This window comes from Antechinus flavipes, chromosome 2 (assembly GCF_016432865.1).
Source record: "Antechinus flavipes isolate AdamAnt ecotype Samford, QLD, Australia chromosome 2, AdamAnt_v2, whole genome shotgun sequence".
Lineage (NCBI taxonomy): Eukaryota > Metazoa > Chordata > Mammalia > Dasyuromorphia > Dasyuridae > Antechinus > Antechinus flavipes.
The window spans coordinates 392,135,237-392,151,262 of record NC_067399.1 but is presented as its reverse complement, the minus strand read 5'-3'; the positions used below and the strand labels follow the sequence as shown (position 1 = coordinate 392,151,262).

General features: G+C 34.9%; 1 protein-coding gene across 3 annotated transcripts in view; it reads right to left on the bottom strand.

Annotated features, from left to right (window-relative positions):
- Nucleotides 1-16,026, bottom strand: part of ARHGAP26 (Rho GTPase activating protein 26) — a 514,410-nt gene that overhangs the window by 302,232 nt on the left and 196,152 nt on the right. For all 3 annotated transcript variants that reach the window (XM_051978634.1, XM_051978632.1, XM_051978633.1), the window contains exon 11: nucleotides 5,916-5,994. In XM_051978634.1, coding sequence (XP_051834594.1) covers nucleotides 5,916-5,994 — 79 coding nt within the window. The remainder of the gene's footprint in view (nucleotides 1-5,915; nucleotides 5,995-16,026) is intronic.

Sequence of the window (16,026 nt, the reverse complement as noted above, 5' to 3'; positions counted from 1 at the left end):
ACACAGGTTTTTAGCTGTTTTTCAGTTGTGTGATTAACACAAAATGTGTAAACTCTCTCCACAAATGTATAAAGGCAATGCATCTGTAAACTCTAGTCTTGGGAGTGACTTCTCCATGATTATATAACTAGCATGACAACTAAGTCTAGTTCTCTATCTATTTGCCAAGATCCCTTTCATAAAGTAAATACAAGCTCAATATCACAGAGAACTGGAAGAGAGGAGCCACAACCGATATATAAGCGTATTCTTTGTTCCAAATAAACAGCTCTAATGAAAGAAGAAAGGTAGTAATATTATAAAAACCTCAGAATAGAAACAGTATGAAAAACATTTGGGTAAGGTTATAGTTATGGAAGCCTAAGATATAGTTACAGAATTGTAAGATGGAATAACTGGTTAGACAAAGGACATGGATAATATTTTCCTAATAAAATTTAAAAATTGACATAGAGATAAATTAGAGGAGCAACAGGAAGCATGAACTACCAAACCCTCTGCAGGAAATCTTAGGTACTTTTAGCAAAGCATCTGTTAAATTCCTGACTTGCTTCCCAGGCAATTTCATCAGCCAGCAGATAGAGGAAACAGGCATTTGGGTCTCTGGATTCAATTCTGACCAACAAGAAAGAAACTGTTCGTGATATGGAAGTGATGGGACCTTTGGGAGAGAGTGATCACGTCAACTTGGAATGATTCATCATGAAGGAAGGGAATGCTGTGCATGGAGCATACTTTGGAGTCTAGAATTCACAAAGGCAGGCTTCAAAAAATTGAGAGAAAAGATAGAAATTATCCCAAAGGACAGACACTCATATAAAGAAAATATGGCTCAAGAGAAATGTGAGCCTTAGGGGGTAGGGGTGAGGGGAGGAAGAGAATGTGATTCCAAACATATAGTCTCAAAAGATCCCAATGATGGAGAAATCTTAAGAAATAAATATAGCTTCACAAGGAGATGATGGGGTTAGATTTCAAAAAAACAAGTATAAAATGACGAAAAGAAGGACATACAAACAAGGTTAATGCACTAATCTGCAATTATTATCTATATAAATTGCCATAAGGATGGTTTCATTTATTCTGACTACCTAGCATAGTGCCTGGCATACTGTGCACTTTATAAATGCTTACTGATTGATCACCTTACATAATGCATATGTATCATATACTTCCAATAAAAAGTAAGCTCCCTGAACTCAGGGAAGCTTTTTTAATGCTTCTATCTCCAGTGATTCGTAAAATTCCTAGCACATAATATTTAACACATGCTTGTTTATCTAGTATATCATAATGTCAGCGGTACAATTGATAAATGTCAAGTGTTTATGGAAAAATTTAATAGAACTAGAAACTCAGAGGAAAAATGAGCTCATTTATCTAGCCTTGCCCAGTGTAGGAACCATTTCTATAACATTCCTAACAAGAAGCATTAATGATGATGATGATGATGATGCTATTGAAGTTTAAAGTTTGAAGAGAACTTTATACAGTTATTACCACAACCAACCCCAAGAGGCAGATGCTTCTATTATACACATTTTACAGATTAAGGAACTGAAGCAAATAAAGGTTAAGTAAATGTAGTATTTGATATTCCTGGTTCCAAATTCAGTCACCTATCCACTGTGCACACTAGATGCCTGTGATCCATCTCCATTCTGAGCACTTCCAGTGTTCAGAGGCAAGCTTACTGCTTGCTTACTGCCCTTAGAAGTATAAAGGCAGCTCAGTGGATAGACCAAGAGTTCTAATCTGGCCTCAGACAAAAGGAGCTATGTGTCTAGGCAATTCATTTAACCCAATGGACCTCAGTTTCTTTCTCTGGAAAATGAGCTGGAAAAAGAAATGGCAAACTACTTCACTATCTCTGCCAACTGAACACAACTGAAATGAATAAACAACTATAAAATAACATGGTGGTCAAATGTTGTTAGTATTTTGTCCAGTTATAGGCAAAACACAGAACTCTGAAAAAAGTAGTTAGCATCCAAAGGCAATAAAAATGATAAAAATCCTGAAAAAAAAAAAAAAAAGGTGAAAGGAACAACAGTTGGAAGAATTGGGAATGTTTAGTTTGGATCAGAAAAGACCTAGTGGGAACAGGCTTGGTGTTCGCATTTTTCAGAGTTATGTGATAAAGGGATTAGATTTATTCCATACTGCTCTACAGGGCAAAAGTTAGAGGGAGGCAAATTTTATCACAACATAAGGAAAAACTTTCCAATAATTAATATTATCCCACAATGACTCAATAAACAATATTCAAGGAAGAAGGAATGACCCATTATACAAAGAAGTGAAGAGGCAGAGTGACAGTTCATCAAGAATATTACAGAAAGAAAGGTTGAAGCAGGTGACCTTTAAATTCCCTCCCAACTCTAAGAACCTATAATTGAAAAATCAAAGGACATTTAATGAAAATGAATGTTCTTTGTTACATAAATACTTTCCCAAATCTCTAGCCAAAAAAAAAATCTCTACATCTGCTACTACAAGTTCTTTCTTCTGAGTCAATATTTATTAAGAACCTACCATGTACTAAGCACTGTGCTAAAAGAAAAGCCTTTTATATGTAAAAGATGATGTCCATGAACATGTATGAAAAAAGCTTCATCCAGGTACAACTAGCAGGAGGAAATTGTTATACAAGTACAAATGGGAGGATAAAGAGAAAGAATAAAAGTAAGTTTCCTAGCAGCAAGACTGGCTAGGGTTAGGTAGTGATTTATCCATCTTTAAGGTCGTTGACTGAATTCATACCTATAATCAACAGGTTTGTTTCAAAAGTTTAAAAAAAAAAATAATTCCTCTATCAGCATTTCTACTTACTAAAGGGGGAAAAATTTTCAGCAATCAATCCATCTATGGATAAATTTTGCCTACCATCATTTTCCTTCCCTTACCTGTTCCTTACTGATACAGAAAAACAATTACTAGATTTTCATGACCAACTGAAAAGACAATTTTAAGCTAAAAGGCATAAAAAAGAGGCAAAGATAATTAAATTTAACATATGGATACATCAGACCATTATAATTAATATGGTAAGGTTAAACCCACACCAAAAAATTCTTAGATGAAGAAGCCTTTTAAAAGATGAAAATAAGAAAAAAATAAAAGATACTAATTCCTGCTAACATTGAAAAGGGAAGAAAAGAGAAAGGATTTTACCTTTACTATTTGCTGAGTTCAATCAAGTAAAAATTTATCATTTTGAACCAAAGCAATTTCAGCATCTCCAGGAAGAGATGTCACACTAAGATCCTGTGACACCCAAAAACTATTTCAAAAGCATTTATTCTGTACTGGACAAGTTAAATAAGTAAACAATTTAAGGGTCTAAACCACACCTTGAGGTTCCATGATATCCAAATGAAGCCCATTCATCTACTGGGTTATTTGGATAATATTTCTTTGGGGATGACATGACAAAAATGAATTCTATATTGTTTACTTATGCTAAGCAAAATCAGCAATAAAGAATTATATTTAAGTCAGGAAATAAATAAGCATTTATGAAGTGCCTACTACATACTGGGCACAATCCTTGCTCTTAAGGGACTATATTTCATATACAAGTATACAAAAAAATAGACATCAAGCAAAGAATGACATGAAGGCAAGAAAACAAGTTTATATCCAATCTTTGACATTTATTAGTTGTGTGTCTCTAGGGAAGTCATCTGCTTCAGTTTTCTCATCTGAAAAACGGGGACAATAAAATCCCTTCCATTTTCCATGGTTATTGTGGAGATAAAAGGAAACATTTATAGCAAATTTATAGAAAATGGTGGCCCAAAAAAAGCACACAGCAAACCTGAAAATCCTACATAAATCTTAATTATTGTCATTAACAAAAAGGAAAAGAAATCTCACTAAAATTGTTTTGGATATACCAATTACAATATACAAGCTTTCATCAGCTAAGGAATTCAATAAATGTTTGCTGAACTGCCTACTGAGTGCAAGGCACTGTGCTCAGTTTGTGAGTGCAGAGATAAACATAACACATTTTTGTATTTTATTATCAAAAAATTTAAATTTAAAAACAAGAAAGGTTGAATGAAAGGTACTTCTGCCATTATTATCTATGAGACCATTAGTAAGCCATAACAATTCTTTGGACTTCAATTCAACATCTTGAAAATAAGAAGACCAGTCTCTAAGGATGCTTCCAATTCTAAATCTTTGATCCAAACATCCTATGACTTATAATAACGATAACAATAAGCCCCAATTGGAGTTTTCTTGACAAAGAACTAGAGTTGTTTGCCATTTTCTTCTCCAATTCATTTAACAGAAGAGGAAACTGAGGGAAACAGGGTAAAGTGATTGCCCAAGATCATACAGCTACTACATTTCTGAGACCACATTTGAATTTAGGTCTTCCTGACTCTAGGCCTGGTAGTATCTACCATATCACCTAGAGCACTAATAAAAGCAAACAATGACAAATTAATAAAAGAGCCACTGTCCTCTCCCTTAATGTGAAAAAAAGGGATTGGATCCATATCCAGGGAATATAGAATAATAATTCATGGCAGAAAAAAAGGTAGAATGATTTACTATTACTTTCTGAATTTGGGAAACAAAAAGTTTCCAGCAGAACAGACATTCCCTGAAGACAGGAAAGGTTTCATTTTTTATTTTATTTTATTTCATTTTAATTTATTCATATTTTATTTTATTTTATTTAACTTTAACACTTAGTCCAAAGCTTACCACATACTATAGTAGATACATAATAAATGCAATATCATATTTCTTTTATTCCAAAGAGAATGACCTTTGGACTGGAAAGGATAGAATAAAAATGGCTTAAAAAGAGTTCAATATAATATAAATATAATAATATAAAGAGTTAATAAAAAGAACAACTATATCCAAAAGAGGAACTACATCCAAATGGCCAAATATTATTAAGGAGATTATTATCAAGGACATCTTTAAAAAGCAAGAGGAAAAAGGAGAAATACGTCAGTCCAAGAAAAAGGCAAATGTCTCAGTTTTCAAAAGGAAGAAAAAAGAAGAATCCAATGAAACAATGAGCTTGACTTCTACTTCTGTTTAAAAACAAACTAAGATATATTACTAAAGGAATGAACTACATCTGATTAATTGCAAATGAAGCATACTTTTTTATCTTATACGTTTCTTGCCCTTTCTTTTCTTTTTTTTCCTCCAATTTAGCTAATATGGAAATATGCTTTTACACGATTTGGTATGTATAAACATGATATCACATTGCTTGCCTTCTCAAAGGGTGACGGAGTTGAGGAGACAATTTGGAATTCAAAGAAAAATTTTAAATGAATGTTAAAAGTTAATATTATCTCTCTCAAATTAAAAAAAAAGAATCTGATCTTTTGATATAAGGAAAAACAAAGACTATATAGAAAGCTGTCAAAAAAGGCATTCTTCTCAAGTTGTGCTAAAGCATCTAAAACATATATAGGATCTGCATATTTGAATATGAAATACTTTTGATTCTAAGAAAAGGTTTAAGGGAATAATAAAAGTATTTGCTTTTTAAGTCTAATGGAAAAACAAGGATAAATCGTAAATGATAAAAGTTGGTGATTAGTGAGAAAAGTACAGCATTTTATTGCATTTATTTAAATGTTGAATTATTTAGTTTCAAGATTGTTTCTTGTTTAAAATAAATTGAGCCTAATTGAGTGAGTAAACATGCTATATTATCAGTCAGCCATGCCCATGGTCCTAATCATTTGATTCATATCTAAGGCATATATCCCAGGTCTTTATTCACCTACCAGCAGCTACCTAAATATCAAGTGAAATAGTCTCATATTAATTCCTTTTCCAAACTCTACATAATTCTGTCATATTGTCAAGGCAGCAAAAACCTGATTCTGTCCTATCCCATTCTTCTTCATTAAAGAGCTACTTACTGGTTCTTGGCCATCCATGGCTTCCATCCACAGTCTCCGGTCCTCTTCAGACAATGCTTGCATGGTGATAACACCTGGTCTATGGAACAGGAAAATAAATTAAAAAATAAACACACCATTTTGAAACAGGTGGAAGAGAAAAATGATAGGAAGGACAGTACTAGGAGGAAATGGTCTTTTTCGAGGGCTCAGTTTCCAGGAGCTGAACCAAATGACTTCTAAGACCTAACTACAAAAATCTCAGACACACCAAAGTTTTGTAGAAACTGTGCTAATTTTGAACCTACTCTTCTCAGAGGTCAAGGGGGTAGAGGGGTGGGCACACCCTTGAAACGTTGGGGGAAATGTTTATATGCACATCTGTTCTTGCCTTATCTTCAAAATAACTATTTGTATAAGCATAAAAAAGAAACAGATTCCAGACATTTGGAAGAGCAAGTTACCTAATCCTTCCAAATAGTTCTTTACATTCTCAGAAAAGAGTCATTTCTATTTACCCAGGTAATTATAAGGAGCCCATTAATATGACAGCAGCAAGTAGCTCCATTAACTAATATTAATTAATGTTAATTGATTTACAACTCATATGTCTATATGACATTGATGTGTCAATGTACTTTACTTATTAAGTACTTCCATTTTCCGTGGCAGGTGGCGCGATGGATCGAGCACCTGGTTCAAAGTCAGACTATTTTCAAATCCAGCCTCAACATTACTAGCTCTGGCCAAGTAATTTAACCTCAGTTTAACTCAATTTTCTCCTTTGTAAAATGAGGATAATAATAGGGTTATCTCTCTGGGTTATTTATTGTAAGGATCAAGTGAGGTAATAATTGTAAAGTGCTTAGCACAGTGCCTGGCACATAATAAGCAAGCACCAGCTAAGTATCGGATTTGGGGGTTATAATGAGGAAAAATAGAGGAAAATATTTCTTGGCATTCAGGCCCATGATCTTAAAGCACTAGTCTCCCCAGTTGGGCTGAGAAGAACAGAAAAACATGAATATACATAAAATGAAAAATTTGCATTATGTACAATATACTTTTTATAAATTGTCTTGCTTAGCAATGTTTTCTTTCAAAATGCTTTAATAGGCCTCTTTTTTTTTGTTTGTTTTTTTTTTGTCTTTTTGGCAACATTCTAACTAGTTAAATTTGTTCTGCCTCCCCCAAAGTGATGAGCACCCCTGTTGCTTTCAATTATTTGCTATTAAAAAAAAAAAGTCTACCATAAATATTTTTGCTATTATGGATCTTTTTTCTTTCTTTGATCTTTGAGATACAGGGTTAGTAGTAGTATTCCTGGGTCAAAAGGGGGATGGTTCCAAATTTCTTTCCAGAATAGCTGCACTAATTCTATAAACAGTGTATTAATCAATCTAATTTTTTCACAACCACATCAACAACTGTCATTTTAGTTTCTTGTCATTTTTGTCAATCTGATATGAAGTAGAATTTTAATTTGCATTTTTCTAATAATATTTTAGAAGATTTTTAAAAATATGGCTATTAAGTGCTTAAATTTAAGAAGTGTTTGTTCACATTCATGAATCATTTATCTACATGTGAATCACTATTATTCTCATATACATATATATGTGTGTATATATATACACACACATACATATACATACATATGTACTATATATATACTTATACTATATTATAGTGTATATGCGTAATATATATTTAAATATGTACTATAATTAGGTAATTGAATTCAAATATTATATGTCTGGATAAGATTATATTCTTCATATATCTTTGCTCCTCCAATTTATGATATCACCTATTACATAAAGGTCTTATTCCTTTGGAGTTCATCATGCAACATCTGGTAATATCTGAATATTAACCTAATTTCTCCCAGACTGCTTTCCAGTTCTCCCAGCAGTTTTTGTTGAAAATTGACTTCTCACCCCAGTAATTATGGTCCTTGGGTTTATCTAATATTAATCTAATATTGTTTCTATATGTTGTATGTCTAATCTGTTTTCCTTATTTAAATGAAATAGTTTGATAGTTACTCCTTTGTAGTATATAGCTTGGAGATCTGGTACACACATTTTCTTATGTGAAATAACCGTAATTGTTAATTTAGTCACAAAAGCAGCAATTTTCTAATCTGCTAAGAAAAGGGTTTTTTAAAAAAGTTATGGAGCAAAGAAATTCAAAGTTTTTATATAAATAAATTTTTATTCTTATTCAATATAGTGATTGACACTGGTTTTTATTCACATTTGTCACGTATAATACAGAACTAATATTTTCCATGAAAATAAGTTTTATAATATTAATAAAAAATATTTTAAAATGTCACATTATTTTAAAAGTTTCTTGCATGTTTTCTTTGGTACACAATATAGTAATACAGTAATGTATGTACATAATATATATGCATATGAATATAGAGCAAAGTGAAGAAAATTTTATTTTAGTAAGTATATAATGAAAACAGTTTAGAAACTTGGGCAAGTTTCAAAGGAATTTTTTTAGCCAGTTCATTTTTTAAAGCTATGCATAAAGGTTTCCTAGGAAATCACATATCCAACAAATAACATGTAACTAACTGAGTTCCCACAGGTACACAGCTCAGAACTAATTAAAAGAAAGAGAAAGAGAGAAGAACAGAGGGAGAGAAGGAGGAGGGAAAGAGAAAAAGAGAAAGACAAACAGAGTAGTACAAAGAAACTGTGAGTTTCAAGTAGCAGATAAATCATTATCTTTCAAACCACTCCCTTTCCAAAAGTTTGAGAGAACTTAACAGAGACAGAATCAATGAACCAATAAGTGTTGGGCATAAGAAAAATAATAAAGACATGTTCCATTAATAGTCCCTGTCCTCAAGTAGTTTATACTCTCTCCTAGAGCAACCCAGACACTATGATGTAATGTGGAAAGAGCACTAAATTTGGAATGGGTTTTGACAGCCAGCCATTTTCCTGCTGTGCTTTTGGAGCTAGATATTTAGTCATTCTGCATGAATTTTCTCATTTGCAATTGAGTCTTGAATTGAGCTAAATCTCTTCCAACTAATATCTGAAATATCTCAGACCTTCTAAGTCTGAAATTTTGTTGTAAGCCACAGAAATTTACTATTGCACTTGTATACATACATTTGGCAATTAATACTGAATTGATGTATTTTCCCCCTATTCCTCCACATACCTGAATTACTCTGTTCTGAATAGCCCACTATTTGCAGTTTGCTTGCAATGTAATATATTAGATAGAGTAATGGACTTGAAGAACAGTAGAGTTAGGTTTGGATAGCCATCTGACCCTAAGCAAATTAACCTCTCTCATCTTCAGCTAACTCAAACATAAAATAGAAAACAATAGCACTTTCCCCGCTCCCCCCACAGGATTGTAATAAGATTTCAATATGTAAAAGCACTGTAAACTATAATATGCTATATGAATGTTTGTTATTATTATTTTTTAACTCAATGTTAAGTGCTGAATTCATCCTATTCATGACCATTTATCCACACGGAAATGGTTATCATTCCTATAGACATATATACTTAAATATATAATGTAATATATTTGAATTCAAATATCATATATCTGAATAGATATGATTATACCTTTATATATATTTGCTCCTCCAATTTATGATATTACCTATGACATAGAGGTCCTGTATCCTCCCTCTCTCTGTCTCCAATTTTGCCCAGCCCCTCCCAAACCCCTTTGATAAGCAAGGAGTTTTTAGAAGATTCAGTGCAGCAGAGATGGTAGATGTTCCTGTAAATCCTGGTATACGTCTTGGCACTGAAACAACAAGCTACCACAGAGAAGAAGCCAATAGCTTCTCCATCCATGATTGCCTGGCAATACACTTCTCCCTCTGCTTCTCAGAAATTACCATTCTTAGAACTGAGCCCTGTTTCCCATCAATGGATGGTTGTTTGTCCACAGTGCTAGGCCCAGTCACCATCAGTCTCTGTCTGGAGACACAGAGCTCGCCTCCTTGGCTTCCACAGATCTAACCTCATGGTCCTGGGGCTTGAGGCTTTTGAGTTTATTGTTCTTTTCCCCCTCAAAAATAAACAACAAAACAACAAAAACCTCATCATCTGCAGTATGAATTTTTGTATAAACAGTATATTAATTCCAAACTATCCTGTTAATTTCCTTCAGTCTTTATGCAAAGCTGCCTGGGAACCAAGATTGTCCTCCAGTCCCATTTTAGTCTTGAGGCTGAGATTCCCCAGCTAATTCCCTATAGAGTTTGCCTTGCTAGACAATGTACAATAAAGAGCCAACAATTTAGAGTGCTGAAACACCCTCCACCTTGAGAACTGTCATTTCTGATATAAACTAGCTCCTTAGTATAGGGGATGGGAGAGAGTTATTATTAATTATTATCAATTGTGTGTGTGTGTGTGTGTGTGTGTGTGTGTGTGTGTGTGAGCACTTTTAGGTTTGTCAAGTACTTACAAATTACCTCATTCTCACAACAACCTTGGGAGGTAGGTGCTATTCCCATTTTATAGATGAGGAAATTGGGACACAAAGAATTGGTTGAGAATCATACAACTAGTGTCTGAGAGCACATCTGAACTCAGGAGGTCCAAAGCTCTATACACTGAAGTGTGTGTGTGTGTATGTGTGTGAGCACTTTTAGGTTTGTCAAGTACTTACAAATTACCTCATTCTCACAACAACCTTGGGAGGTAGGTGCTATTCCCATTTTATAGATGAGGAAATTGGGACACAAAGAATTGGTTGAGAATCATACAACTAATGTCTGAGAGCACATCTGAACTCAGGAGGTCCAAAGCTCTATAAACTGAAGTGTGTGTGAGTGTGTGTGTGTGTGTGTGTGTGTATGTCTATGCAAGTAATCTGTGTGTATGTATATATATATGCGCACACAAACACACACACAGAGATAGAAGCATTTTTGTATCTGTATACATATAATAAATGTAAACTTAGACCAACACATTTTATATGTACATACAAGCACACATGTGGATATGTGAATTTTTATGCATGATATAAAACAGTTTCTGTCTCCAAGTTCCTCAATCCAAACACCAGTGAGTTTATGTATAATATTATATGGAGCTTATATTAAGGAGGAATAATAACTCACTTTAAGAGGAAGAGCAATGAGGAGGAATCAGTCAGGGTTCCATGCAGAAGGTGAGGCTTGAACTGAGTTTCAAAGGAAACAAAGGATTCCACAAAGGGCAACAACCAATGCAAAAGCAAGAAAGAATATCAAGGGCGCAGAAAAACAAAACAAGATGTAAATAAAAGGAAATTATTTGTGTTTAAAAAAAAAGTTCAAAAGATTAGAGAGACTAAGTTTTGAAGAACTTTAAAAAGCTGTTTTTATATATGTGGAATAGGGACACCCTGGAACTGACTATCTAGGGAGAAGTTAGCCTGTACTGTGAAAAAGTCACTGGCAGCTGTATGGAAAAGGAAGAACCCATAAAATGAAAGAGGACAAAGTTAGGCAGGGTGGGTTTATCTGGTCTTGCTGCTAAGAGAATCCAATCGCAGGATTTCATAAAGCAGCAATACTCTAGAGATCACTCAGGCTCCTGTTAAGATTTGTTTTTTGAGGTGCAGAAAGAAAGCTATTAAAATGACTGTTAATATTTTAAAGCAGTCTTTGCATGGCTGGTCACCAATTCTTTTCTGACAACTATGCTTGGATGCGTTTGGTTCTTTCCCCTTAGGATATACTTATTCAGAGAGCAGAAGAAATGATACAAGTATACTCTCAGGGCCTCTTTGGAATCAATTGTATGACATGGGAGGTTCTGGAAAAGGACCACCCAGCACAGTAGTCCACATAAAAGAAGTTGCTGTGCTCTATGAGCAAACAGAATTGCATTAGCTCAAAAGAAATGTGAGTTTTCACATTTAGAGATATCTCTACTCCAAATGTTTGCACGGACTATTTGTGCTCAACCTGGGGTAGACTCTTCCGAGTTCATATTGGCTGGATCAGCCATAGTTGAACACATTGTACTTTGAACCCAACACAGTGATGTTATTTTGATCCTCTTCATTAATGAAGATCAAGAACAAACTTGGTTCAAAGCATGTTTTATCTCATTAGGATTCAAACCAATACCACACACAATTTCACTTGTATGTAGATTTCCTAAAGTCAAGATACAGGGAATTCCCCTCACCCTCATTTTGGATTTGAGAAACTTATTTACCCTTTAAAAGATCGAAGGGTCTGCAATATGATATTCCAAATGGCAAAGGAGTTTGGACTGCAGCAGAGAATCAACTACTCAGCAAAACGAAGGATAAACTTTCAGAGGCAAAAAGACGGACATTCAATGAAATAGGAGATTCTCCATTATTTTTTGATGAAAAGACCAGAGCTGAACAGAAACATATTCTCTCACTTAGGGACATACTCTTCTTCTAAACTGATTCTTGCCCAATACATACGTTCATGGCAGCATACACTATTATGAACAATATTGATTTACACATGCTAAGGGGAAGGGGGGAAAGTCCAGATATATATACTCTCTCCCTCCCCCCCTTCCCTCTCTTCTTCTTAAAACATACTGAGTTTTTAGTCCCTTTCTTACAGGGCCACAGATTATTTTTTTTCCCTTTAATCTGAAACTCATAATACAAATCAGGAGGGAGGTGGTAAAATAAGGAGAGCAGCCACATCCCAAATGCCCTGTAATGACTTTTCACCTCTCATGTCCTTAAGCTCAACATGCTGATCACTAAGTAACAAGACCACCAGCAAATGATCATAAGGGCCCAACCCAAAAAGAAATTCTAAAACACAGCCTATTCTCACAGCAGAAGAGATGTCCCTCAGCAAGGCAAGCACCATAGGAGGGCTGGAGAAAAATGAATATGTTGATATTATGACCTTTTCCTTTTTCCTCCTGTTGAAAAGTATCAAAGCTCACCATTTCCTCCATGTGGAATTAAATGCCTGATAACAGCCAGCAGACTCTGGCAAAGGGCAGATTCTGGGCCACTACATAGGAGGGCTAAAGGTAGAACCCTAACTTCCGATAAGAATTGAATCCTTGGTCATGTCTAGATCAAGGAGTTCCACCTATATCTTTTCTTGGCCTCCTGATTATTCTCCCTGCCCTAGTCTATCATCCACTACAGTAAATTTCTTAAAGCACAGATCTGACTTACTGTGTTCCCCCCTTCAGTGAACTCTAGCGGCTCCAATCACCCTTACTCTTATTAAACTCTTTTGTCATTTAAAGCTCTTTCCTATCTGGCCTTCACTACTCTTATTATATGAACTGGTCTTGTTTCCATTATTCTGTTCCTCCTGTTGACATGATCTCTCCATTCCATTTGGCTGTATCTTGACAAATACTAGATATCCCCCATACTGAAAATTCACTAGTCTTCTGCAGCTTAGTGTTTCTGAATACCTGGTTTGACTAAAATTCAGCTGGGACATCACCTGCTAGATGAAAACTTTCCTAAGAACTTCCAGCTTCTAGTACACATCATTGCCATCTCAAAAAAAAAAAATTATCTTGCATTTATTTTTAGATATCTAAATATAAATACGTTGTCTTCCCTGGAAAAAAACATAAAATTTCTGAGGGCAGTAAAGGTTTGCTTATGTTTTGTCTTTGTTACTCCCAGTCTTCAGCACAAAGTGCCTAGTAATACATGCTTGTTGACTGAGATTGAAACTAAAGGACCAATCAAGTCTCTTACTGCTAAATTTACACAGGGAAATTTGTGAAACTTCATTGGGCAAGAAATGAAGCCTTCAGAAGGAATGCAGATTCCAGCAAGATCTATTTTATAATATATTCTCTCACTATCTTTCATTAAAAATCAATCTCTCTCTATCCCTTTCCCTCCTCTCTCCTCCTCTCCCTCCCCACCACCTCCCTAGCTCTCTCCCTCCCTCTTCTCCTTCCTTTTTAATGTAAACTCTTGAGAGTCACATTTCATCTATCAGCAGGCAGTGGTCAATAACAATTTTCATTACTCCAGAACCCAAGTTTATCAGACAGTCTTTCTTGTTCTGATCTTAACTTTTTAACATCAACATTGGTGATCTCAGTGAGTTGACAAATGACCCATTTCCCATTGGATAAGGAAATTGCATCAACTCCACCCACTAAAAAGCATACAAGAACTCTACTACAAATTATTAGAGCTTCTAAAGGAAAGATTTTATTTTCTATCTCCATTTGGTCTTCTCATGAGCTCAACACCAAGAGTAGTTTTATGTAGTTAGAACAGACAGAATGACATGGGATGTTTCTAGTTGCAATCTTACATCTAATAAAAACTTATGAATCAATTGTTCAAATAAATTGTTCAGCTCTTAGATTTGGAGGAAAGTTGGAAGAAATAATAAAAACCTGGAAAACAAACTAAGCTGTGCTCATGAAAATAAGTATACAAGATATACAAGTGCCAGTAAATGATAACAGCAGCAGCACTTGTATAAGAATCTTGCATTTCTTTTTTTTTTAATTAAAGCTTTTTAATTTCAAAGCATATGCATGGATAATTTTTCAACACTGACTCTTGCAAAACAACCTTGTGCTTCAACTTTTCTTCCTCTTCCCCCCCACTCCATCCCCTAAATGGCAAGTAATCCAATATGTTAAACATGGTAAAAATGTATGATAATCCAACATATGCATACATATTTATGCGATTATCTTGCTGCACAAGAAAAATTAGATCAAAAAGGGAAAAAATGAGAACAACAATAAAATGCAATATCTTGCATTTCCAACGATTATGTAGAAATATAGATTCCTTTCAGGGACCTGAGAACCAGCCTCTCAGTGGCTGAGAGTGGTTTGACCCAGTGATTCAGTGATTTATGAATGAGACAGATTCTTATAACCACCACATTTGAGATTTGAGTATTTCATGTTTAAAGAGCTAGTACAAGACAGAGATATAAAAGATTTAGAAAGACAGGGCAACAAAACCAAGAATGGTCTTTTGCTTTCTTAAAGGATGACTAGTCGTTGACAAGAACTGTAATATTGTTTGAGACAAAGTCAGTGAGATGGATAGAGATGGATAGTGAGATGGATATGTATATGGGGGAGGTGTATACTTATATGTATATATGCACACACAAAATCAGTGAGAGCACTACTCTATGTATGTGTATGTTGTTGTTGCCCTTTGCTTTCGATGAGGACCAAAATGACATCACTATGTTAGAGTGGATTCCAGTGTGTCTGACTGATTGATCAGACCAATGTGAGCTCAGAAAGCTCTGCCACAGGTCAGACACAAATAGCCCCTATGAACATTTGGGGTGGATTCTCTAACTTTGCATATTTGGCATGTCCTCTGGGCTAATTTAGTTCTATTTACACAGCACCTTCTCTGATGAGGGCATGCTCTGCTGGGTGATTCTGTTCCAGTGTCTTTCATATATAGATATAAACATACACACACACACACACACACACACGGAGGAAGGGGGAGGGAAGAAGGGAGGGAGAGAGGGAAAGAGAGAGGGGGAACAAAGGGAGAGACAGGGAGGCAAAGAGGGAGAAAGGGAGAAGGAGGAGGGAAGGACAGAGAGAATAAGTTTACAAACACAAAATAGTTAGATGGTTGTACCTGAAAACATTCTTCATTTTATAATACTAAACACAGCTTAGACAACAACAAAATTATAGTTACATTGGCCTCTCAAATACTCAGGAAGCAGGGCAATGGAAGGTATTATTAATGCCAGATTTGGGGACAAAAGATAATGAGCCTAAATAACCATGAGTACATGGTTATGTGATGAGATGCATATGCACATTCAATCTGTCCTGATACCAGCTTCTTACAACAGGAAAAGAAAAATGACCAATCCACTTTCTTCCTCCCAAGAATAAAGTCAACACAGTTTGGGGAGAAGTAGGGAAAGGGGGACAACAATTCATAATCTGGAAAAAAATCTGACCTGGGTGGATGAAAAGAAAAGGCTAGGTGATTCCTAATCTGCCAGAGATAAGAGGGGCAGCACTGAACTCTTAAGAAGAAAAACACTTAAAAAAAACCACAATCCCCAGGAATAATACTATTCCACATGTCTAATGGTGAATATTGTCAACCAAACAGAATTTTTCTCAAGTATTACATT